General features: G+C 40.0%; 1 protein-coding gene across 1 annotated transcript in view; it reads right to left on the minus strand.

Annotated features, from left to right (window-relative positions):
* Positions 1 to 13,159: 13,159 nt before the first annotated feature.
* The window catches only part of LOC128662453 (aldo-keto reductase family 1 member C23-like protein), a 35,998-nt gene continuing 22,857 nt past the window's right edge, over positions 13,160 to 26,300 (minus strand). The window contains exons 7-9 of the mRNA XM_053716241.1: positions 15,689 to 15,854; positions 13,422 to 13,504; positions 13,160 to 13,202 (exon numbers count right to left, since the gene is read on the minus strand). Of these exons, the coding sequence (XP_053572216.1) occupies positions 13,160 to 13,202; positions 13,422 to 13,504; positions 15,689 to 15,854 (292 nt within the window). The remainder of the gene's footprint in view (positions 13,203 to 13,421; positions 13,505 to 15,688; positions 15,855 to 26,300) is intronic.

Below are 26,300 nucleotides of genomic sequence, written 5' to 3' on the forward strand. Positions count from 1 at the left end.
GGGTATAGCCAGAGGAGGGCTGGTTATAGGATCAGTGGTATCTGCATCAGTATAATAACACCCAACACTATATAATGACACAGTAGTGACACTGGCACATGGGTATAGCCAGAGGAGAGCTTGTTATAGTATCAGTGTTATCTTCATCAGTATAATAACACCCAACACTATATAATGACACAGTAGTGACACTGGCTCATGGGTATAGCCAGAGGAGGGCTGGTTATAGGATCAATGGTATCTGCATCAGTATAACACCCAGAACTATAAAATAATGTTTTTTAATTTCAAATGTACCTTGGTGTCCTTCACTAAGGTCTGTACTTTGGAAAATGTCCGCCACAGCCTTTGTCTGTGCCTATCCCTGGTTAAAACACTGGTTTGGGTTTTTCACTGGCCATAAAGAGTTAACAGCCGCATATGGTGATTAAATAAAGCACTGCCTTGTGTGTAATTAGCTGCAAGAGGGTCAAATTGCTGCTCTGTGTGTGTAGGTAGTCTCTGGGAGCCATGATCAGTGCCATTTTTTGTTATTTGCGCTACTGCCATCAAATGGGAGTAAATCACTGCTCTGTGAGTATAAATGGCAGGCAAGGGTAGTCATATCCCAGCTCAATGTGAGTTACTCTCAGCCAAGGGGGGGCTCACATCACTATTGTATGTTATCAGTAGCCAAAGAGTAAAACGTTGTGTGTGTTACTGGCAGCAAACATGGGGTGGTGGTAAATAAACAATAAATGTTTCTCTAAATGTATTACTAGCATCCAGGAGTAAAATCAATGCTTTGGGGGCGGAGTTAACCGCTGAGCTAGACGGAGGTGCGTGTACAGAGCTCCTGGCTCAATTTTGGAAAGAAGTGACTTAAACACCACCGTTTGGCATAAAAGTGAGCCAATTTTACTTACTTAGGGGATACTACCCTTCTAGACAAGGACCAGACTAGTGCTTGCTAAAGAGTGTCTGCTAGCAGTGACTTTTTGCGATATACGGGAACCTGGCGTAACAACGCCCACCTCTGTACTTACTCTCTGAGGAACTGAGCCCTGTTAGCCCCGGAAGACTGGGAACACATTCCGGAGTCATAACCAACTAAACACTTGCAGAACCTGATTGCAGATTCTAGCCCGGTGAGCTACCTAGATTCTGCCACCTTAGACCCCTGGGACTCCCCTCTCACAGAGGCGACTTACCTCTCCCCCGGATCCCTCCGGGACGACATTTCATTAGAGGACTTACTCAGAATAAGGGAACTGTGAAGATCCCCTATACACCGGGCCCGCTCCCGACACGCATCATACATCTACAGGGCGCCTGGAGCTTCTACTAAGAGCGCGAACGGTGGCCATATTGGATTCCGGGGAACGAGAACAGGCCGCATCCCCGCATCTCTTGTGGACATCTTCAGCTCCTGGGAGGCAGGGAGATAGGAGAGACCTGATCCAGACTCAAGGATCCTGCCCTGAAGCACCACCTCCTGTGTATATAGAGGAGAGAGAGAATGCTGCGCTTAACATGGGCCAGTCGTGTTGACACATCAGGAGTTGGGGACACCACCCGGTAAGAGATACTCCTTGTAGCACATCAGGCACTACATAATTGGGGGAAAAACCTAATAGAGAGTGAGGCCATCCCGGAGCTTTTTCACATCAGACCGTAACAGACACAGGGCCTTTCTATATCCTAAGAGAGTTACTTTAGACCCAGCTCAACCTCACATCGGGTTCTTCACAACACTTTCACACCGGAGGGTCGGGGCTCTGCTCCGGTGTTGGGTGTGTGCCATTTCAGGGGATAGTAAGAAAAGGCTTCTAACTGATAAGACCTCAGGGACCCCAGACTGACATAACCAGACTGTTTTACATCTCAGTCGGCTGAGGCAGAGGTGATCTGATCCTACATTACTCCACTCTTCTTCCAGAGACACTGTTCCTGATACCCTGGGATATTCACAGAGTTTACTCTACATTAAACCTTTCCCGCCGGCCCTGATTGCCTGTGGGTGATACCCCCATTCCTGCTCCCACATCACCCTTAGGGGGCAACTACCTAGAGGAGGGACCTAGTGTCTGGACAAAGATCTACTTGTGGCAAGGCTAAACGCAAAACTCCTTAGTTTGGTCAGCTTAAGCATTGGCGATTCTGGATAGGAAGGTAAACAAAGCTATAGATATATGGCTCCCTAAAAAAGAGTGACCCAGACGGAAACTTGCTATAACTCTGATTTTGATCTGGGCATGAATTGGCTATGAATATGTGAATAGTATCATAGTGCCAAAGCCCCAGTCAGCTTAATAAAGGTCTTCTCCATAGTGCTATATTTTTACTCACTATATGTCATTGCATATGCCGAAACACAAAATGCCCCAAACATTTCAAAGAAAACAAAAGCCTCATACTACCCCAAAAAGAACAGTGGTTGATCATTTCAACAAACTGGCTCAGAGGATGAGGCCTCAGATACAAGTAGCCTCAATGAAACGCATATTAGAGCGGCATTAACTCAATCTACTGGTCATCTGCCCCATAAAGACACTGCTGCCAATAATAATTTGATGGACTCTATCAAATCGCTCTTAGCTACACATCATGACTCCCTCTCTAACAAATTCGAAAAGGGCCATGCGGACCTGAAGAGATATATAGCGACAATTGGAGAGAGGACTGATGCTCTGGAGCATAAGCAAGAAGACTTGATGGTTGATCATTCCAACTTGCTCAGCTATTCACAAGGGCTGGTGGAACAAATTACAGACTTAGAAGTTAAACTTGCAGAACTGGAGGATAGAACCCGCCGCATTAATATTAGGGTAAAAGGTATTCCTGAAACTGTCCTCCCTCAGGATCTAGAAAAATACCTGCAGGAAATGTTTGTGACCGTCCTAGGCTCTGGAATTGAGAAGGAAATGTTAATTGATAGAGCACACAGAGCCCTGAGACCACAAGCAGTGGAAGGAGACAGACCCAGAGATGTTATAGCCCGACTACATTATTATACCTTTTGTGAAAGGTTACTGAAGACTTTGGCAGGTGATAAGACACTCCCAGAGCAGTATACCGAGATACAGATCTATCAGGACCTCTCCCATACACCCTCCAGCTACGTCAACATTACCAGCCCTTCACCAAAGTTCTGAGGGACAAAGCCATAAAGTATAGATGGGGGTTCCCTGTTAAGCTGTACATCAACAAAGAAGGACAACAGTTCGTAGCTTATTCTCCACAACAAGCTCGAGAGTTACTGCAAAGATGGGGATTTCTACCACAAGATTCAACTGAGACCAGACATAGGGTAGAGGCTGAGGGGGGGTCTGAGGGCTTCGGCCCTGGAGTGGCGTCCCCTTCTAGAAGCAACCAGAGGACAAACCTGTTGCTACAGGATAAGAACTTTGCTGTGCGAGACTCTAGTAGCTGAGATATTGAACAGTGGACTGTTGGTTGTCTCTCCCTATTTTGGACTGCAGGTTGAGAGACAATTCTTACTCTGAGAGACTGATCCCTCTGTACCATGCGTTCAGGAAGATGGGTGAGACTGTTCCAGTTTACTTAATGTGTTCTTCATGCATATGTTTATTTGTTACTCCTTTCTCTCTTTTTCTCTTTCTTTCTGTTTTCGTCTTTCCTCTCTGAGTTTCCTTCTTTACATTGATATTTAAATGTTATTGCCTTGTTTAGGTTCTTGCCTTGATAAAAAGTGATGATAGAGTTCATATATCTTCCTGTCATTATACTGGTATCTGATGACGACCCCCTACGGTTTTATAGAACAATTTAAGTTAATCGGAGGTCCAGTGGATTCATAAAGAGTAATTAAAACAGACAGAAACTATACCCTTTGAGAATAGTATTTTAGAGGTGGTCTGCTCAGCATCCCTATAAGTATATGTCTTTACTTTGATTATAGTGCCTTAACCATTAGAGAGCTCACGAGATTGAGGACTGCTACAACTGTCCTTCCCTCCTTCATTACCGGTAGCCCTCCTTACAATTAGTGTATCTGCAATAGTAACTGGCCACTAGCAACATAAAACCATCTAGTTTACCATTATTAATGCACTCTGAGGTGCGCCATAACCTTACCGTCTCAAAAGGGTACACCGAGGGAGTGGTCATCCAATATTGTTGTTATGATTAATTAGACTGTTTCATGATACCTGCCTATTGTGTTGAATGTTTAAAGTAGGCTCATGTTGACGAGATAGAACCTCCAGATGCATATGATATTGACTTAACCTCACCTCCTACACAAATGGATAGGTCAAGACAGCTCAGGTGGGTATTTTACCAAGAGTAGACCATGTCAGGTATCTTCACCTGCTCCCTCCTATGTCAGTGGGATGCTAAATCACTGCTTTAGATTGTCATTTTCTTAATCTAACCCGTATCCAGAGGTGGAGGATTTGGTTTAACCACAGGACATCTGGGTAGAATTGATGGGGAAGATATGAACTTATTGCTTAATATAAGACAAAATGTGCTAGGATCCTATGTATAAAGAGGTAAACTGTAGCGCGTTTCAGAATTGCTGACTGGGGCTAGGCTTCCTATGCCGGCCTCTCCCCCGCCACACTTATATAGTTGTGTTCTCTCGACAACATTAGAGAGTCCACTCATTGTGATAGTGTTTATTATACACTTCTCTGTACACTAGACAGCTCTAGAAAGATTTGTATTTGTTAAGATAGAACGGGCAGTTGGGTCTAGTGGGACATTCCCCCCAACGCGAAACTATAGTACTCACTTGCATCCCTTCCCCTTCCTTCCTTTTCCCCTAACAACGCCTCCCTGCTTGCCTGCTCAGCCTCCCTCTTATCTGTTGCTACTCCCCCCTGCGCCCTAGCTCCCCACCCGGAAGTAGTGTTCTTCTGGATACGGTGGTTCCTTAGACATATGGCCCCTGTGGCGGTAGCCACCCTGAATGCTCAGGGACTTAAATCCCCCACTAAAAGAAGTCTCCTATACAATTATTTGCTCGCACATAGATTACACTTGGTATTCTTACAGGAGACTCATTGGGAGAGAGAATCTAGACAACCCCGAGGCTCGACTTTCTACCCGATCTGTGAAACAGCCTCTTTTACGAGAAAAAAGAAAGGTGTAGCCATCTTGATACACAGAGATGTTTGCTGCAGGATCGACCATGTGGAGCAGGACCCAGAGGGTAGATACCTCATCATGATTTGCACCCTAAATGGGATTCTTTGTATGCTGGCTTCCATCTATACTCCTAACATGAAACAAATCCCCTTCTTACTGAAGTTTGTGAATAGACTAGATGAACTCAAGAGGGGTCATGTGCTGATGGGGGGGGGATTTAAATCTAGTGTGGTATTCAGTGCTAGACAAAAAAACAATGGAAACACACCCAATTGACCGTAATGTAACTACACAATCTAACGCTTTTCGTTAGCTTATGTTCCAGTATGGATTGTTTGATATATGGAGGTGCTTAGCCCCGACTGAATGAGCCTATACACACCACTCAAAACCACACAACTCCTATGCACGGATAGATTATCTGTTATGTGACTCCTGGGCTCTTGACAAATTTAATACACCGCAAATTAGACTTTGCCCTTGGTCTCGGTTAGCGCTAACTTCTCGCTTCTACAGCCCCCTGACTGTAGGTCATTCTGGAAACTCCCAGATCAGTATCTTGCTGATATTGAGGTTCCTCAACTAACAGAAATTATACTTGACTTTTTGAGACTCAATGACACAGGAGATACGAGCCTTGAAATAGTGTGGGCCGCCCTCAAAGCTTATCTAAGAGGCCACTTCTTAAAAAAAGTGCCCAATGGAAGGCTAATAATAGGGTCTCCCTTGCAAAGTTACATGCAGATCTTAGATGACTGGAGCTAGCAAATAAAAGGATTCCTGACCTCACCCTTGCTTCTCAGGTGGGTTGCATTAGAACTGAAATCAATAAACGGGAGCTCCTAAAAGTACAGAATAATCTATTCAGGCTTAAGCAGCTCTATTACTGCAAAGGGAATAAGGCAGATAGACTATTAGCTTGCAAGCTTAGAAACCGAGCTGCGCAAAGCAGGATCTCAGCTATTAAATTGACTCAGGGAATAGTACGCTCGCCCAAGGAGATAGGTAAGGCGTTTTCTGAATACTATGTTTTCCTTTATGGCCTAGATAATAGTCCCAACAGGCCGATACCAAGTAGAGAGATGGTGAGGTGGTTCCTAGTGAATTTGCAACTACTGACCTTAAGCAAGGACTCCGTAGACGATTTGGAGAGTCCTTTTACTCTTGAGGAAGTAAAAGCAGCTATTCTAGCCCTAAAGCCTCATAAAGCCCCGGGCCCAGATGGCTTCACAGCGTTATTTTACCGAACTCTTGCCCCACTGTTATCCCCGTTGCTTCTTCGACTGTATAGTGGAGTAGCTAAGGAAGGTAGCCTTCTCCAAGAATTCTTGGAAGCTAAAATCTTGACCATTCCTAAAGAGGGGAAGGACCCTATGGAGTGTGGGAGTTATCGACCTATCTCCCTAATTAACGTTGATGTTAAGATCTGCGCAAAAATTCTTGCGGCCAGGCTGGGACGACATTTACCCTCTATAATTCACTTGGACCAGGTGGGATTTGTGCAGGGAAGGCAGGGTACTGACAATACCTGCAGATTACTGAACATGTTTATGGAAGCGTTTGATATGGGACTGCTCCTTCTCACCCTGTCGTTGGATGCTGAAAAGGTGTTTGATAGGGTGAGATGGGAGTATATGTTTGAAACCCTGAGAGGTTTTGGAATCCCGTGCTCCTTTTGTAAAGCGGTTGAGGCATTATATACTTCCCCGACTGTGGTGGTCAAGGGACTTGGTTTTTGTTCCCCTAGAATTTGAATAGGCAATGGAACCAGACAGGGGTGTCCCCTGTCCCTGCTCCTCTTTGCACTTGTTATAGAGCCGCTGGCAGAGGCAATTAGGAAGGATAACCAGATCCAGGGCCTCTTGATGCATGACTCGCTCCAGAAGTTGGCGTTATTTGCGGATGATCTCACCCTATTCATTGTTGACTCAACTCTTTCACTTCCTCCTCTAATGACCCTAATAGACTCTTTTAGTGAGATCTTGAACTACAAAATTAATGTTGCCAAAACAGAAGCCTATATGATACATGTTGATCAAATGGAACAGCGGGTCCTCAGGAAAAAGTATTCCTTCAAGTGGTCGACTAAGGGGATATGCCATCTGGGGGATACTGTCCTCCAGGAGAATTACCATGCTCTGCTAAAAGAGGTAGACAGAACCCTGAAATCTAAAAAGTATGATGAAATTTCCTGGATGGGTAGAATTGCAGCCCTAAAGATGATGATTCTCCCCAAATTGATGAATATCATGAGGTGTATCCCACTCTCGGTCCCAGCGAGGTTACTGCAGAGCTTCCAAGCTCTCTTTAATGCCTACGTCTGGAATAATAAGAAACCTAGGGTCGCGGCTATATTGCAGTCCCCTCTAGAGCGAGGAGGCTTGAGCCATCCAAATGTCTGCTTGTACTACAAGGCTGCAATGATTTGCCATGTTTCAGCATGGGGGCGAGATCTTCCACCCACGAGGTGGAGAGAGCTGGAACAAGCTTCTCTCACGGCTTATATGGACCTTTCTGATCTACTATGGTTCCCCCCACACCTAACTTCACTGTTCATCATTTCTAACCAATTGGTTAAAGGATGTCAGTCGCTGTGGTATAAATTGCGACATAATTTACTGATCGCTCCTCATCCCTCTCCTATCCATCCCACTATTCCCCTTCTTCAAGGCCTCCCTAATGTGAGAATAAATAAATGGAGACAATTGGAGATCTCCACAGTTGGAGATTTCTACATTGGTGACTGCCTACTCTAACACCATGAAATGGGGACCAAGTTTGATCTCCCACACCACCGTTTACAGGACTTCTCCAGACTGGCTCCCATCTTGTGGAACTCTCTGCCTCGCTCCACAAGACTCTCTTCTAGTTTTAAAAGCTTCAAGTGCTCCCTAAAGACTCTACTGTTCAGGGACGCATACAACCTACGCTAACCTTTCCTAATACCAGTTCCTCTCCTCCACTGCAATCCCCTGAACCCTCTTAGCATGTAAGCCTAAAACCCAGCGGTTTGTAGATCACCTTCTTAAGAGCTGACTACAACAGTGCAACTCTTGGCAGGGCCCTCTACCCTATAATTGTTTGTTGTACTCCGCCTTTGTTTATAGCGCTGCGGAATCTGTTGGCGCTCTACAAATCACCGATAATAATAGGAAGTGCAGAGGCTAGCAACACTATAGTAAATAACCCCAGTAACAGGCGTTAGACGCCCCGACCAGAAGACCCCGCCGTGTCCTTAAGGGGGGCCCTGGGTTAGTTTGAATTTCTCTCTCCCCCTCCTACTAATGATCCCCCTCCCTTACCCCCCCTTCCGTCCCACCACACTTCCCTCCACCCCTCCCCTGCCTTACTTTCATATTTACCTCTTCCCCCGTATATAACTCCCTTCCCCTGCAAGTGTACTTTATTTCTGAAGGAAGTATTAATATAATGCCCGTTTGTATTTGTATTTGTATGTGTTTGTGTTCTGCTCATGTTTATTTCTATTTTTGTACAAATGCAACCAATATGGATCTGCTGGTGTAACTAGAGATGGCGATACTCGCCATATCCGTCTCCTTATCAAAGAGAATTTACTTGACTTGTCAGGTGTTCAACAATATCATTTTCTGATGGGTTGGTAGACAGCCTATGGTAGGAATACTTAACTTGACCTGTGCTTGTAACATAAAGAACTGCCTAATCTGTCATGCTGTTTATTAGGCTGATATTGTGTTCCACCCATGTACAATGACTGTTGAAAATTATTGATTGTATTGTTATTGCACCTTTTGTCTAAAATAAAAATTTATATTAATAAAAATAAAAAAAATCATAAAAAAAAAAATCAATGATTTGTCCATTAACTGAATGGATAAAATAACAGCTAATTTTTAATATATGGGACAGGGCATATGTTTGGCTTTGGTTAGAGCAGAAGATACCATTTTAGGTAGGGTACATTGTGTGCCCTTGAAGGACAAGGGAGGCACCAATGGCACTACGTTGATTGATGGTTGACCCCAAAATCCCCTTTATGTGTCCCCAAAATATAGATCAACTTATATTAAATTGAATTATGGGTATGTAGGTGCTATGTAGTGGGTTCAATTCACAAGAATATTCAAGAGAGGTAAACCAACTTTTGAAAGAAATACTACACAAGTAGCAGTCAAGGGGTTAATGGAGGGTATCAAATAGTTAATTGATTTTACTTTATAGCTAGTAAAGCTAAAAATAAACAAACGGAGCGAACTGAATCTCCAGTGAAAGGTTCAACTCATGAAATTAAAATATAACTTTTATTAATTCAAATACACACAAAATAAAATAGGAAAAGTGCCATGTTAAAAACACTCTTAGGAGCCTATCATTTAATCAGACAAGTGCTGATTGAAATAGCTTAATATAGCTGCTGTAACCTTCGTAATGATAGTTAAAGAGCAACTGCGGATTGGTAACTCTGGTTGAATTATATCAAAGGTATCAGAGCAACAATGCAGGCTAAATGAAATTATCTCCCACCTAGGTTAAACTGTTAAATATAATTGTCCATGGTGATTATTAATCTGTATTGTGGTACCACAATACAGACTAATAATCACCATGAACAACCTAGGTGGGATTTTAAACAGTATAGTTAACGACACATGAAACCCAACATTTTTCTTCATGATTTATATTAACCCCATTAACATCCGACAACGTGCAGAGTACGTCCTCTAAAAAAATACAGTTAACGACCGAGGACGTAGCCTGTACATCATCAGTCTGGAAAGCGGTTGAAGCGAACCTGCTCGCTTTCAGCTGCTTTCCGGGTATTGCAGGGATGCCTCGATGTAGAGGCATCCCTGCAATAACCTTCCTTGGCCATCTAATGCAGAGAGAGACACTCTCTGGCCCTCTCTACACCGGACATCGATGGCCCGTATCGTTGGTGTGTGGGAGCCGGTCTGGGAGGCGGGTGGTGGCCATCGATGCATCTGATGATGCAAGAGGGGGGCGGGATAGTGTGCGGGATCGCCGGGGGCGTGCACGGGGTGTCGGGGCGGGCGCGTGCACAGTTCAGGAGCGGGTGGGAATGGCTACACTACAGCAAATTTGTTATACAAAAGTGGGCTAGAGTGGAGTAATAATTTAATTTAAAAAAAAGGATCTAAGGGATCTGAGAGGGGGTGGGGGATTGGTCTTTGGGGGGGAAGCTACACTACAGAAAAAAAAATAAAAGGAAAAAAAAACATTTTTTGGTAAACTGGGTACTGGCAGACAGCTGCCAGTACCCAAGATGGCGCACAATAAGGCAGAGGGGGAGGGTTAGAGAGCTGTTTGGGGGGGATCAGAGAGGTTGGGGGCTAAGGGGGGATCCTACACAGCAGCATATGTAAATATGCTAAAACTATTTTTTAAAAAAAAATTAAGATACCTTTTATTTTAGTACTGGCAGACTAGTAGATGGCAGGACAATTGTGGGGTGGGGAAGGGAAGAGAGCTGTTTGGGAGGGATCAGGGGGTCTGATGTGTCAGGTGGGAGGCTGATCTCTGCACTAAAGCTAAAATTAAGCCTGCAAGCTCCCTACAAGCTACTTAATTAACCCCTTCACTGCTGGGCATAATACACGTGTGATGCGCAGCGGCATTTAGCGGCCTTCTAATTACCAAAAAGCAACGCCAAAGCCATATATGTCTGCTATTTCTGAACAAAGGGGATCCCAGAGAAGCATTTACAGCCATCTGTGCCATAATTGCACAAGCTGTTTGTAAATAATTTCAGTGAGAAGCCTAAAGTTTGTGAAAAAGTTTGTGAAAAGGTGAACCTTTTTTTTTTATTTGATCGCATTTGGCGGTAAAATGGTGGCATGAAATATACCAAAATGGGCCTATATCAATACTTTGGGTTGTCTACTACACTACACTAAAGCTAAAATTAACCCTAGAAGCTCCCTACATGCTCCTTAATTAACCCTTTCACTGCTGGGGATAATACACGTGTGGTGCGCAGTGGCATTTAGCTGCCTTCTAATTACCAAAAAGCAACGCCAAAGCAATAAATGTCTGCTATTTCTGAACAAAGGGGATCCCAGAGAAGCATTTACAACCATTTATGCTATAATTGCCCAAGTTATTTGTAAATAATTTCAGTGAGAAACCTAAAGTTTGTGAAAAAAAATGTGAAAAAGTGAACGATTTTTTTTTTATTTGATTGCATTTGGCGGTGAAATGGTGGCATGAAATATACCAAAATGGGCCTAGATCAATACTTTGGGATGTCTTCTAAAAAAAATATATACATGTCAAGGGATATTCAGGGATTACTGAAAGATATCAGTGTCCCAATGTAAATAGCGCTAATTTTGAAAAATAATGGTTTGGAAATAGCAAAGTGCTACTTGTATTTATTGCCCTATAACTTGCAAAAAAAGCAAAGAACGTGTAAACATTGGGTATTTCTAAACTCAGGAGAAAATTTAGAAACTATTTAGCATGGGTGTTTTTTAGTGGCTGTAGATGTGTAACAGATTTTGGGGGTCAAAGTTAGAAAAAGTGTGTTTTTTTTTCTATTTTTTCCTTAAAATGGTATCTTTAGAAAGTCCATTTAATGGCGAGAAACATTGTATATAATATGTGTGGGTACAGTAAATGAGTAAGAGGAAAATTACAGCTAAACACAAACACCGCAAAAATGTAAAAATAGCCTTGGTCCCAAACGGACAGAAAATGGAAAAGTGTTGTGGTCATTAAGGGGTTAAAGGGACATAAAATCCAAAAAAAATTCTATCATGATTCAGATAGAGAATACAATTTTAAACAACTTTCCATTTTACTTCTATTATTTAATGTGCTTCCTTCTCTTGTTATCCTTTGCTGAAAGGCTTATCTAGGTAAGCTCAGGAACAGCAGGGAACCTAGGTTTTAGCTGCTGATTGGTGGCTGCTGATATATAACGATTGTTATTGGCTCACCAATGTGTTCAGTTAGAAACCAGTAGTACATTGCTGATCCTTCAACAAATGATACCAAGAGAATGAAACAAATTAGATAATAGAAGTAAATCAGAAAGTTGTTTAAAATTGTATTCTCTATCTGAATCATGAAAGAACATTTTTGGGGTTCATGTCCCTTTAAGCATGAAGTTTTAAGCAACTTTACAGTTTACTTCTATTATCACATTTGTTTCATTATCTTTTTATCCTTTGTTGAAGGAGTGTCACTGCACTACTGGGAGCTAGCTGAACACATTTTAGTTGAGACAATCACAAAATTCATATATAGGCAACCATCAATCAGAAAGTAGCCCCCAGTAGTTCACTGCTTCTCCTAAACCTACCTATGTATGCTTTTCAACAAAGGATGCCAAGAGAGCAAAACAAGTTAGATTATAGAAGTAAATTATAAAGTTCTTTACAATTGTATATTCTATCTGAATCCTGAAAGAAAAAGTTGGGCTTTCATGTATATAGTAGATATGTGCGATTCGGTTTGGTTCGATTCGGAAATTCGGAAAATTCAGCAAATTCGGCGATTCGGATCGAACCGAATTTCCAAATTAAAATTCTGCCGAATTTTCCGAATCGAACCGAATTAGTTTGAATCGATTCGTAAATTCGGGATGGCCATTGGATTACACTAGTATTGTACAGTATGTTAGGTTAACACCTAATATACAGTATAATACTAGTCTAATCCCACCTAACATTTACCGAAATGCCGAATTTCCGAACCGAATCGAACCGAATTTCTTCGAATCCGAATGAATCCGAAATGAATCGATTCAGAATTTTCCGAATTCGAATCGATCCGAACCGAACTTCGAAAAATTCCGAATCGATCCGAACCAAACCGAATTTTTTCACCATGCACATGTCTATATAGTGCCTGGTTCTATGATAATTAAAATGATACAAATAAAACCTATCCATCAGATTTTGTTTAGCAAAAAAAGGGATTGACAAAAAGTTATCAAAACACTATGAAGCAAATAAGAGATTGTATAATATGTTACAAAACTGTCAATTATCCAACATAATAGAAGCAAAGTATTTATAACTCTGTTTGCCGATCGCTACAAAGAAATGTAGTCTCAGATCCTTTAATATTCATCATGGAAAGGAAATTCGGGGTGGTCCATCCATCTAGAGGAATAAATAATATAAATGAGTGACAACCCCCCCAAAATACTGTAACAGTTCTATTGAACAATAAAGAATTCTAAATTATTTGTTTCAGCACCACTGGAACACTGATCAGTAAAAAGTTTTAACTAACAAAATAAATATGCAAAATAGTAATCAGGGTAAAAAAAAAAATATTAAATGTATTTTATACTGCTAAACCTGGATAATGCTACTTACAATGAAGAGTTCATATAGCGGAGGTTTCTGTTTTGTGCTTCAAGGGATTTCATGTCTTCTGGAGATAACTGAAAGTCAAAGACCTTAAAATAATGGCAAATAATTAAAGCAAGAAATCCTCAACAAAATAGAAATACAACCATAAATATTATTGACATACTCATTTTCCTGGCTTGATAAACTCATCCACGAGGCAAGATTTCCTGATTGGTTATGTGTGAAACATACTGTAGGTGCATATCTCAAAAAGGCAAAATCCTGGATGACTGTACATCAATACAATACACTGACTGTCTTATTATATTTTGTGTTTTGTACTCTCAGCTGCCCTGTACAGTCAGAAACTGTATTTCATTGCATGCTACAAATAATGATAGATTTTGATATGTTTGTTGAACTAAAAGGAGCAGTCTACTTGAGAATTGTTATTGTTTAAAAAGATAGATAATCCCTTTATTACCCATTCCCCAGTCTTGCATAACCAACACTGTTATATTTATAGACTTTTTACCCCTATGTTTACCTGGTCTTTGTCCCTGTAGACTGTCTCTTATTTTAGTGCTTTTGTAGCTTTTAACAATCTTGCATTTTAGCTAATCGTTGCTAGTTCTTGTGAAACTGTTATTCTCCACGAGAGTGAGCACAATGATATCTATATGGCACACATGAAGTAGCACTGTCTGACTGTAGTGCAAGATTGTAAAAAACTAAAAAAAAGAGAGATAAAGGGTGGTCTGCAGGGGCTTAGAACAGGCAATCTTAGAAGATATAAAGTATAATATTATATCATGTTGGTTATGCAAATATGTGGAATGGGTAGTAAAGGTGTTATCTATCATTTTAAATAAAGAAAACCTAGTAGATTGTCCCCTTTAGGGTCAGGTCGCATAAATCCTGTATTGTGATAATCTAAACATAAATGGCTAGATTACAAGTGAGGGTCAAACGGTTTTACGCAAGCGATATTGTCTTTTCGCAAGCATTTTTAATTGCACTGATATTACAAGTTGATTTGCGTTTCATTCCTTACCGTGATCTCAGAGCTCTGGTTAACAGTTTTCCGAAACAAAAAAGTGTCAGAAAACACATAAAAAATACATTACAAAGTACAGTTACACTCATAACAACACCATCTAATAAAACGTATTCAAAAAAATAATGCGCAAAAAAGCTATAAGGGCTTTAAGATATGAGATCTCGGGTGTTATTAAAAAAAAGCTGCCAAAGGACTTTAACATATAGATACATAGATGGCTAACGATATATTTATTTACGAATAAATAGAACATATTTTGTTATGTTAAGAACATTGGATTATTAAATATTTATATTTTCATATCGGTTTAGGGAATTTTTTTCTCTATTGACTTCTATGGGGGAATGCAAAAACGCTAGCGCAAAATACGTTTTTTTGAAACTTGTAATAACAATGTAACCCAACTAGCGCAAAAAGCTTAACTCTATCAGAGTTTTCAAGTGGCAGGTTATTGCTACCGTAAGCATAATCTCTGGTTAATTTTAGAAATATGCCCCCCCCCCCCCAATGCCTCCAAATACCCCCAAAATACAGTGTAGTGTATTTTATTTAAAAAAAAAAAATACAGTATTTTGAGTGTAAAGTTGGCGGGAGTGGGGTGTTAGAAAAAAATGGCACTGAAGTGCCCTTACATTGTGGTCTATAGAAACTGTGTGTTCCCAGTAAATATATATATATGTATGTGTGTGTATATGCTTATGTACATATATATTTATGTGTTAATATGTGCATATATACATATTAACACATAAATATATATGTACATAGTCATATACATATATATATGTAATATTGCTGCCATTGCTGCGCTACTTACCCGCTTTGCTGTGCATAGGTTCTGTGCCATCTCTGACGGCATCAGAAAGAGGCTCCCATTGGAGCCTATGGAAGCGTGCGCTCATGAGCGCAATACTTCCCGGCAATGCGAACGCGAGCTCGTGTTCGCATTGCTGTCAACTTGTAATACCAGCACACGTTAGCATGCGCTGGTATTACTCAGTAGAGCTCAAATATCGCTGTCACAAAAGCAATATTTTGTGCTCTTCTTGTAATCTGGCCCTGTTGGGGGTACATATTATGTTTAATGTCCTTTTAATATAATAATTTAAATTGTACCAAATAAGAAACGATGAGTAGGGGAATTAATCTGACCTTACTATTTACACTGTACTATGGGACATTTTCTTATGAAAATGATGCAATGTGCCAGACTTTTATTCAAGCTTCTTACCTGGAAATTTAGTTTTATGCGTGTTGGATTGAAACTTTTTGCCAGGACAACCGCCCCAAGCTGCAGAATGTATCTCAGTGCCACTTGAGCAGGAAGCTTATTGTACTTGTTAGCAATCTGGTTTAACACTGGATCTTCAAGAAGAACAGGGGCATTCTGGTCAACCCTGAGGAAGAAAAACACTTTGTTAGAATTATTTAAGGAGAAAATAAACATTTATCGTATGAGCATTTAAATAAAGGGACACTAAATAAACTTTTATGTTTCAGGTAAAGTATGAAATGTAAAAAAAACAACAACAAAAAACCTTTCCGATTTACTATTATCAGTTTTTCTCTGTCCTTTTTAAATCTTTTTGTTGAAAAATAAACCTATAAGAAATCATAGAAGCTCGGGGGCGTGTACATTTCTTTAGAACTCTAGAGTAGCAGTATTTGCAGCAGTGCTAAAGACAAGTGTATTTCCCTAAGTTTCTGTGATCCTACTTAGGTTTACGTTTGCCCAGCAATCTCCCTTCCTTGAAGCTTTCAATCTTTGGGATTTTTTTACTCCATATATTTGCTCATAAAGGCCTAGATTTGGAGTTTTGTCGGTAACAACCCGCGTAGCTAACGCCGGCTTTTTTCTGGCCGCACCATAAAAATAACTCTGGTATTGAGAGTCCACATAAAGGCTGCGTTAGGCTCCAAAAAAGGAGCGTAGAGCATATTTAACGCAGCTTCAACTCTCGATACCAGAGTTGCTTACGCAAGCGGCCAGCCTCAAAAACGTGATCGTGCACTATTCCCCCATAGGAAACAATTGAGCTGTTTGAGCTGAAAAAAAACCTAACACCTGCAAAAAAGCAGCGTTCAGCTCCTAACGCAGCCCCATTGTTTGCTATGCGGAAACACTTCCTACGTCTGCACCTAACACTCTAACATGTACCCCGAGTCTAAACACCCCTAACCTTACACTTATTAACCCCTATTCTGCCGCCCCCGCTATCGCTGACCCCTGCATATTATTATTAACCCCTAATCTGCCGCTCCGTAAACCGCCGCTACTTACATTATCCCTATGTACCCCTAATCTGCTGCCCTAACATCGCCGACCCCTATATTATATTTATTAACCCCTAATCTGCCCCCCACAACGTCGCCTCCACCTGCCTACACTTATTAACCTCTAATCTGCCGACCGGACCCCACCGCTATTATTATAATAAAGTTATTAACCCCTAATCCGCCTCACTAACCCTATAATAAATAGTATTAACCCCTAATCTGCCCTCCCTAACATCGCCGACACCTAACTTCAAACATTAACCCCTAATCTGCCGACTGGAGCTCACCGCTATTCTAATAAATGTATTAACCCCTAAAGCTAAGTCTAACCCTAACACTAACACCCCCCTAAGTTAAATATAATTTAAAGCTAACGAAATAAATTAACTCTTATTAAATAAATTATTCCTATTTAAAGCTAAATACTTACCTGTAAAATAAATCCTAATATAGCTACAATATAAATTATAATTATATTATAGCTATTTTAGGATTATTATTTATTTTACAGGTAACTTTGTATTTATTTTAACCAGGTACAATAGCTATTAAATAGTTAAGAACTATTTAATAGCTAAAATAGTTAAAATAATTACAAAATTACCTGTAAAACAAATCCTAACCTAAGTTACAATTAAACCTAACACTACACTATCAATAAATTAATTAAATAAACTACCTACAATTACCTACAATTAACCTAACACTACACTATCAATAAATTAATTAAATACAATTCCTACAAATAAATACAATTAAATAAACTAGCTAAAGTACAAAAAATAAAAAAGAACTAAGTTACAAAAAATAAAAAAATATTTACAAACATAAGAAAAATATTACAACAATTTTAAACTAATTACACCTACTCTAAGCCCCCTAATAAAATAACAAAGCCCCCCAAAATAAAAAATGCCCTACCCTATTCTAAATTACTAAAGTTCAAAGCTCTTTTACCTTACCAGCCCTGAACAGGGCCCTTTGCGGGGCATGCCCCAAGAAGTTCAGCTCTTTTGCCTGTAAAAAAAAACATACAATACCCAAGCCCCACAACATTACAACCCACCACCCACATACCCCTAATCTAACCCAAACCCCCCTTAAATAAACCTAACACTAAGCCCCTGAAGATCTTCCTACCTTGTCTTCACCTCACTGGGTTCACCAATCTTTCCAGAAGAGCTCCTCCGATGTCCTGATCCAAGCCCAAGCGGGGGGCTGAAGAGGTCCATGATCCGGCTGAAGTCTTCATCCAAGCGGGGCAGAAGAGGTCTTCCATCCGATTGAAGTCTTCATCCAAGCGGGATCTTCTATGGTCATCCATCCGGAGCGGAGCGGCAGGATCCTGAAGACCTCCAACGCGGAACATCCATCCTGGCCGACGACTGAACGACGAATGACGGTTCCTTTAAACGACGTCATCCAAGATGGAGTCCCTCGAATTCCGATTGGCTGATAGGATTCTATCAGCCAATCGGAATTAAGGTAGGAATATTCTGATTGGCTGATGGAATCAGCCAATCAGAATCAAGTTCAATCCGATTGGCTGATCCAATCAGCCAATCAGATTGAGCTTGCATTCTATTGGCTGTTCCGATCAGCCAATAGAATGCGAGCTCAATCTGATTGGCTGATCGGATCAGCCAATCGGATTGAACTTGATTCTGATTGGCTGACTCCATCAGCCAATCAGAATATTCCTACCTTAATTCCGATTGGCTGATAGAATCCTATCAGCCAATCGGAATTCGAGGGACGCCATCTTGGATGACATCATTTAAAGGAACCGTCATTCGTCGTTCATTCGTCGGCCAGGATGGATGTTCCGAGTCGGAGGTCTTCAGGATCCTGCCGCTCCGCTCCGGATGGATGACCATAGAAGATCCCGCTTGGATGAAGACTTCAATCGGATGGAAGACCTCTTCTGCCCCGCTTGGATGAAGACTTCAGCCGGATCATGGACCTCTTCAGCCCCCCGCTTGGGCTTGGATCAGGACATCGGAGGAGCTCTTCTGGACGGATCGGTGAACCCGGTGAGGTGAAGACAAGGTAGGAAGATCTTCAGGGGCTTAGTGTTAGGTTTATTTAAGGGGGGTTTGGGTTAGATTAGGGGTATGTGGGTGGTGGGTTGTAATGTTGGGGGGCTTGGGTATTGTATGTTTTTTTTACAGACAAAAGAGCTGAACTTCTTGGGGCATGCCCCGCAAAGGGCCCTGTTCAGGGCTGGTAAGGTAAAAGAGCTTTGAACTTTAGTAATTTAGAATAGGGTAGGGCATTTTTTTATTTTGGGGGGCTTTGTTATTTTATTAGGGGGCTTAGAGTAGGTGTAATTAGTTTAAAATTGTTGCAATATTTGTCTTATGTTTGTAAATATTTTTTTATTTTTTGTAACTTAGTTCTTTTTTATTTTTTGTACTTTAGCTAGTTTATTTAATTGTATTTATTTGTAGGAATTGTATTTAATTAATTTATTGATAGTGTAGTGTTAGGTTAATTGTAGGTAATTGTAGGTAGTTTATTTAATTAATTTATTGATAGTGTAGTGTTAGGTTTAATTGTAACTTAGGTTAGGATTTATTTTACAGGTAATTTTGTAATTATTTTAACTATTTTAGCTATTAAATAGTTCTTAACTATTTAATAGCTATTGTACCTGGTTAAAATAAATACAAAGTTACCTGTAAAATAAATATTAATCCTAAAATAGCTATAATATAATTATAATTTATATTGTAGCTATATTAGGATTTATTTTACAGGTAAATATTTAGCTTTAAATAGGAATAATTTATTTAATAAGAGTTAATTTATTTCGTTAGATTTAAATTATATTTAACTTAGGGGGGTGTTAGTGTTAGGGTTAGACTTAGCTTTAGGGGTTAATACATTTATTAGAATAGCGGTGAGCTCCAGTCGGCAGATTAGGGGTTAATGTTTGAAGCTAGGTGTCGGCGATGTTAGGGAGGGCAGATTAGGGGTTAATACTATTTATTATATGGTTAGTGAGGCGGATTAGGGGTTAATAACTTTATAATAATAGCGGTGCGGTCCGCTCGGCAGATTAGGGGTTAATAAGTGTAGGCAGGTGGAGGCGACGTTGAGGGGGGCAGATTAGGGGTTAATAAATATAATATAGGGGTCGGCGGTGTTAGGGGCAGCAGATTAGGGGTACATAAGTATAACGTAGGTGGCGGCGCTTTGCGGTCGGCAGATTAGGGGTCAATTATTGTAGGTAGCTGGCTGCGACGTTGTGGGGGGCAGGTTAGGGGTTAATAAATATAATATAGGGGTTGGCGGTGTTAGGGGCAGCAGATTAGGGGTACATAAGTATAACGTAGGTGGCGGCGCTTTGCGGTCGGCAGATTAGGGGTCAATTATTGTAGGTAGCTGGCTGCGACGTTGTGGGGGGCAGGTTAGGGGTTAATAAATATAATATAGGGGTTAGCGGTGTTAGGGGCAGCAGATTAGGGGTACATAAGTATAACGTACGTGGCGGTCGGCAGATTAGGGGTTAAAAAAAATTAATCGAGTGTCGGCGATGTGGGGGGACCTCGGTTTAGGGGTACATAGGTAGTTTATGGGTTTTAGTGTACTTTAGAGTACAGTAGTTAAGAGCTTTATAAACCGGCGTTAGCCCAGAAAGCTCTTAACTACTGACTTTTTTCCTGCGGCTGGAGTTTTGTTGTTAGAGTTCTAACGCTCACTTCAGACACGACTCTAAATACCGGAGTTAGAAAAATCCCATTGAAAAGATAGGATACGCAATTTACGTAAGGGGATCTGCGGTATGGAAAAGTCTCGGCTGAAAAGTGAGCGTTAGACCCTATTTTGAGTGACTCCAAATACCGGAGGTAGCCTAAAACCAGCGTTAGGAGCCTCTAACGCTGGTTTTCACGGCTGACGCCAAACTCCAAATCTAGGCCAAATAACTAGATCCCACAGTAGCAAACAGAAAGGTTCCGGCTCACCGAAGATCCAATATCGAAAGTACAAAGTCCACGATGAGTTTAGGAAAAACATGTATTTAATGGTGCACTTAAAAACAGTAAGTAACAGACAATATATCAAAAATAGAAAAAAGACAGACCGGAGCAGCAACATCAGACGCGTTTCATGCGGAACCACCGCACTTGATCACTGCATAACAAGCCCATCTGCACCTGTCTATTTAAAGGCATATGCATAATTAAAAAATTACCATTAACTATTTCATGACTAAAGCACAAGTCCTATAGCAGCAATATATAATCTGTAACATATGAGATATAGTTTGCTAAACAACAAGTAACTCATCTTACAGGCTTCATGTTAATCAAATTTCCCGTTAATTTAATACTATTTACATATATATTTCTCAAAGATTTGTAAACATCCAACATCCAGTATATTATACTTAAAAAACCTACAGCTAGATTACGAGTTGTGCGTTACGGCTCTTAACGCTGAAAATATGGTATTTTCAGCATTAAAGCAGCACCACAGCCATTACAAGTCTTGTTGGTATAGGTGTACCGCAAGCCTTTAGCCTGTATCGCAACGTCAGTACCGCACTCGAAAAAATTACGTTTTTTAATAAGATTCTCATAGCGCTGGCATTACGAGTTTTTCTGGGAGGATAAAAAGTGAGCGTTACACTCTAAAACAACAAGATCTGTACCGTACCGCTAACTAAATTCAGTAGTTATGAGTTTTACGCTACAAAGCTGTAACATAAAAATCATAACTAATGTGTTAAAAAGTGCACTTAACATCCATAAACTACCTATTAACCCCTAAACCGAGGCCCTCCCGCATCGCAAACACTATAATAAATTTATTAACCCCTAAACCACCACCCTCCCGCATCGAAAACAATATTTAAATATTATTATCCCCTAATCTGTTGTCCGCCCATATCGCCCCCACTATACTAAAGTTATTAAGCCCTACACTGCCGCCACTATAATAACCTATTAACCCCTAAACCGAAAGCCCCACAACGAAATATAATAAATTAAAGTATTAACCCCTAAACTGAAAGCCATCCACATCGCAATAAACTAATTTAAACTAGTAACCCCTAAACCTAACGCCCCCCTAACGTTATATTAAAATTTAAAAAAAGAGACTAAATTACAAAAAATAACAAACCCTAAATTACAGAAAAAAATAAACGAAATTTTAAAAATAAAAAAGAATTACACCTAATCTAGTAGCCCTATCAAACTAAAAAAGCCCACCCAAAATAAAAACACCCCTAGCCTACAATAAACTACTAATGACCCTTAAAAGGGCCTTTTGTAGGGCATTGCCCTAAGTTAAACAGCTCTTTTACCTGTAAAAAAAAATACAAAGACCCCCCCAACAGTAAAACCCACCACCCAACCATCCCCCCAAAATAAAAAACTAAATCTAAAAAAACCTAAGCTACCCATTGCTCTGAAAAGGGCATTTGTATGGACATTGGGCTATTAGCTCTTTTGCTGCCAAAACCCTAATCTAAAAAAAAAAACACACCCAAAAAACCCTTAAAAAAACCTAGCACTAACCCCCGACAATTGACTTACAGTTTTTGAAGTCCCGCTTGAACGATCTTCATTCCGGCAGAGAAGTCCTCATCCAGGCGGCAAGAAGTCTTCATCCAGGCGGCCTCTTCAATCTTCCCCACAGCGGTGAAGTCCTCATCCAAGCGGCGAGAAGTCTTCATCCAGACGGCCTCTTCAATCTTCATCCAGGCAGCATCTTCTATCTTGATCCTGGCGGCACAGAGCGGGTCCATCCAGAAGACATCTGTCGTGGAGCATCCTCTTCATATGGTTGCTGCCGAACACTGAATCTTCAATGCAAGGTACGCGATTCAAGATAGCATCCCTTGCATTCCTATTGGCTAAAAGATTTAAATCAGCCAATAAATCCTATTGGCTGTTCAAATTTAAGCAGCTCTCTTTCTATTGGCTGATTCATCATCCAATAGAATGAGAGCTGCTAAAATCCTATTGGCTGTTCAAATCAGCCAATAGGATTTAAACAGCTCTCATTCTATTGGCTGATAAATAAGCCAATAGAATAAGAGCTGTTTAAATCCTATTGGCTGATTTAACCGCCAATAGGATTTTAGCAGCTCTCATTCTATTGGCTGATTAAAAATTTTCAGCCAATAGGAATGCAAGGGACGCCATCTTGAATCGCGTACCTTGCATTGAGGATTCAGTATACGGCAGTGACTGTATGAAGAGGATGCTCCGCGTCGGATGTCTTCAGGATGGATCCACTCTGCGCCACCGTGATCAAGATAGAAGATGCTGCCTGGATAAAGATTGAAGAGGCCATCTGGATGAAGACTTCTCACCGCTTGGATGAGGGCTTCACCGTCGGGATGAAGTTTAAAGAGGCTGCCTGGATAAAGACTTCTGGCCGCCTGAATGAAGACTTCTCCGCAGGAATGAAGATCGTTCAAGCGGAACTTCAGAAACTGTAAGTGAATTGTTGGGGTTAGTGTTAGGGTTTTTTTAAAGGGTTTTTTGGGTGGGTTTTAATTTTAGATTAGGATTTTAGGCAGCAAAAGAGCTAAATGCCATTTTAATGGCAATGCCCATCCAAATGTCCTTTTCAGGGCAATGGGTAGCTTAGGTTTTTTAGATAGTTTTTTTTATTTTGTGGGTTTGGGGGGTGGTAGTTTGTAATGTTAGTGGATATTTGTATTATTTTTTCAGAAAAAGAGCCATTGGTAGTTTATTCTAGATTAGGTTTTTTTTGTTTTGGGATGTTTTTTTTTTTATAGGGTATTAGAGTAGGAATCATTTTTATTTTTGTTTTTTTGTAATGGTAGTTTTTATTATTTTTTGTAATGGTAGGTTTTTTTATTTTTTGTAATTTTAGGTTTTAGTGTAAGACAGCTTAGGTTTTATTTGACAGATACGTTTGAATTTATTTTAACTAGGTAGTTAGTAAAAAGTTAATAACTATTTACTAACTAGTCTACCTAGTTAAAATAAATACAAACTTACCTGTGAAATAAAAATAAAACCTAAGCTAGCTACAATATAACTGTTAGTTATATTGTAGCTAGCTTAGATTTTATTTCACAATGTATTTAGTTTTAGATAGGTATTATTTATTTAATATTTGTAAATTTAATTTAGATCTATTTTAATTATGTTAAAGTTAGGGGGTGTTAGGGTTAGGGTTACGTTAGGGTTAGGTTTAGGGATAGGTGTAGGGGTTAATAGTTTAATTTAGGTTGTTGTGATGTGGGGGGCTGGCAGTTTAGGGGTCAATAGGTTTATTTAGTAGTAGTGATGTGGGATGCCATAGGTTTAAGGGTTAATAACTGTATTTAGTTGCAACAATGTCAGGGAACGGCGGCATAGGGGTTAATAACTTTAATATAGTGGCGGCAATGATGTGGTGAGGCGGAATAGGGGTTAATAGCTTTAGTATAGTGGCGGCGATATTGGGAGTGGCAGATTAGGGGTTAATACCTTTATTTAGGTGGCGGTGATATGGGGAGCGACAGATTAGGGGTTAATAACTGTAGGCAGGCATCGGGGGCAGCAGATTATCACCCGCACAAGCCAGGTTTTTTAAAACTTGTAATGGCAGCACTATAGGGGATTAATTAACCCCACTTTTATTGCATTCATTAATTTTCCTATAGCGCTCAAAACTCATAATCAAGGTGCTAGTTAATAATTGGGAACCATTTTTACGAATTAATTTACCATTTTCATCGCAATGGGCAATTATATAAAAAAATTAAGTTTACATCCGCCTCAATATTTATGCCCAATGGATTTTTAGTATTTAAAGTGAATGTCCACTGTACCTCTTTTTTACTTAAACAGTAATCCCTGTCTCCTCCCCTTTTTGAAAATGGGACATGATCAATATTTATTTATAAAATATTTTACCAGGAAGGATACATTGAGATTTCTCTCGTTTTTAAGTATGTCCTGGGTCCATAAAACATTGCATTGATACAATAGTGTACAATAAAATACAAAAACAATATTTATACATAATATTTGCAAAATTTAACATAGAATAGGTAGGAAATATATAATCAACCATGACAGGTGCATTCTGTTTTGAGATATGCAGAGAGGGATCTCTTAAAAGATTTTAGGCTTGGGGAATGTTTTAAAGTGTGCGGGAGGTCGTTCCATAATTGAGGTGCTCTGTAGGAAAAGGAGGATCGACCTGATTTATTTTTGTATGGAGGCCAACTAAATAATGTGCTGGTGCTGGATCGGAGGTTATGGGAGGTGGGAACAGCCGGGGAGAGCATACTGCTCAGGTAGGGTGGGAGCATCCCAGAAAAGCTCTTAAACACAAGGCTGGAAAGATGGTGGGTGCATCTGGATTCCAGTGACAGCCAGTTTAGTTCTTTTAGCATGTCACAATGGTGGGTTCTGTAGTTACATTGTAGCACAAAGCGGCAGAACGAGTTATACAGTGTATTTAGTTTATTAAGGTGAGTTTGCGGTGCAGGTGCATATACTACATCTCCATAATTTATGATTGGCATCAGCATTTGCTGTAAAATCTTTTCCTTTATTGTAGGGCTGAGGCAGGGTTTGTTTCTGTACAGGGCACCTAGTTTTGGATAGAGTTTAGATGCAAGTTTTTCTATGTGGAGGCCAAAAGATAGATTGGGGTCTAACAACATACCCAGGTATTTGAAAGACTGGACTGCGGTCAGTGTGCAATTTGATTTTGTTTTAATGCATCTCTTGGATTTGTACTAATGAAGAGTCACAAGAGTTCTCATATTTAAAGTGCTTAGCTACTGGTGTGAAGATTTCAGGGTTTTCAATATCTCTAATATGTTCCAAAGCACCCTCTACACGTGAGGAGGTAAATTACATTTGTAGATCTACAATTGAGTGCATGATATATTTTGTACTTTTTTTCAGTAATACTAGAGTTAAAACTATCCCCTTCTTTCACATATCCACAGGTCTTACATCTAGTAGCCCCACAATGGTAAAAACCCTGTCTTCTACTTAACCAAGTACTTCTCTTCTTATCATTCAGAAATGAAGGAGCAACATAAATTCCTACAGTTTTGGCTTTTTTGGCCACAAATTGAAAACCTTTGGTCATAACTTGCTCTAAGATTGGATCTGTAGTCAAAATTGGAAGGAGTTCCTTAATAATATTACAAATATTTTTATATTCCAAACTGTATGGGGTACAGAAAATAATTTTATTATCTTTTATGTTATTCTTTTTTACTTTCTTTTTCTTATTTGTTCTTGTCTTTTTATATCTTAACAGTTCCTCTCTAGGTATTCCATCTACCATTGCTTTTGTAGTATTTAGTAACTTGTCACTCTACCCTCTATCCAATAGTCTCTCTTTTAACTTATCACATTGCTGTTGATATGTAAGATCAGAGCATTGACGTTTAACCCTAATGTATTGGCCCTTAGATATAGCCTTCAATACATGATTGTGGTGGCAGGATTTATAATTTAAAATGGTATTACCACTTGTAGGTTTCCTGAATAAATTTGTTTCAATTTGGTCAGTGTTAAAATTAGACTTCAGTTCTATGTCCAAAAAATGGACATGATTTTTGTCTT

This window comes from Bombina bombina, chromosome 6, assembly GCF_027579735.1.
Source record: "Bombina bombina isolate aBomBom1 chromosome 6, aBomBom1.pri, whole genome shotgun sequence".
Taxonomy (NCBI): domain Eukaryota; kingdom Metazoa; phylum Chordata; class Amphibia; order Anura; family Bombinatoridae; genus Bombina; species Bombina bombina.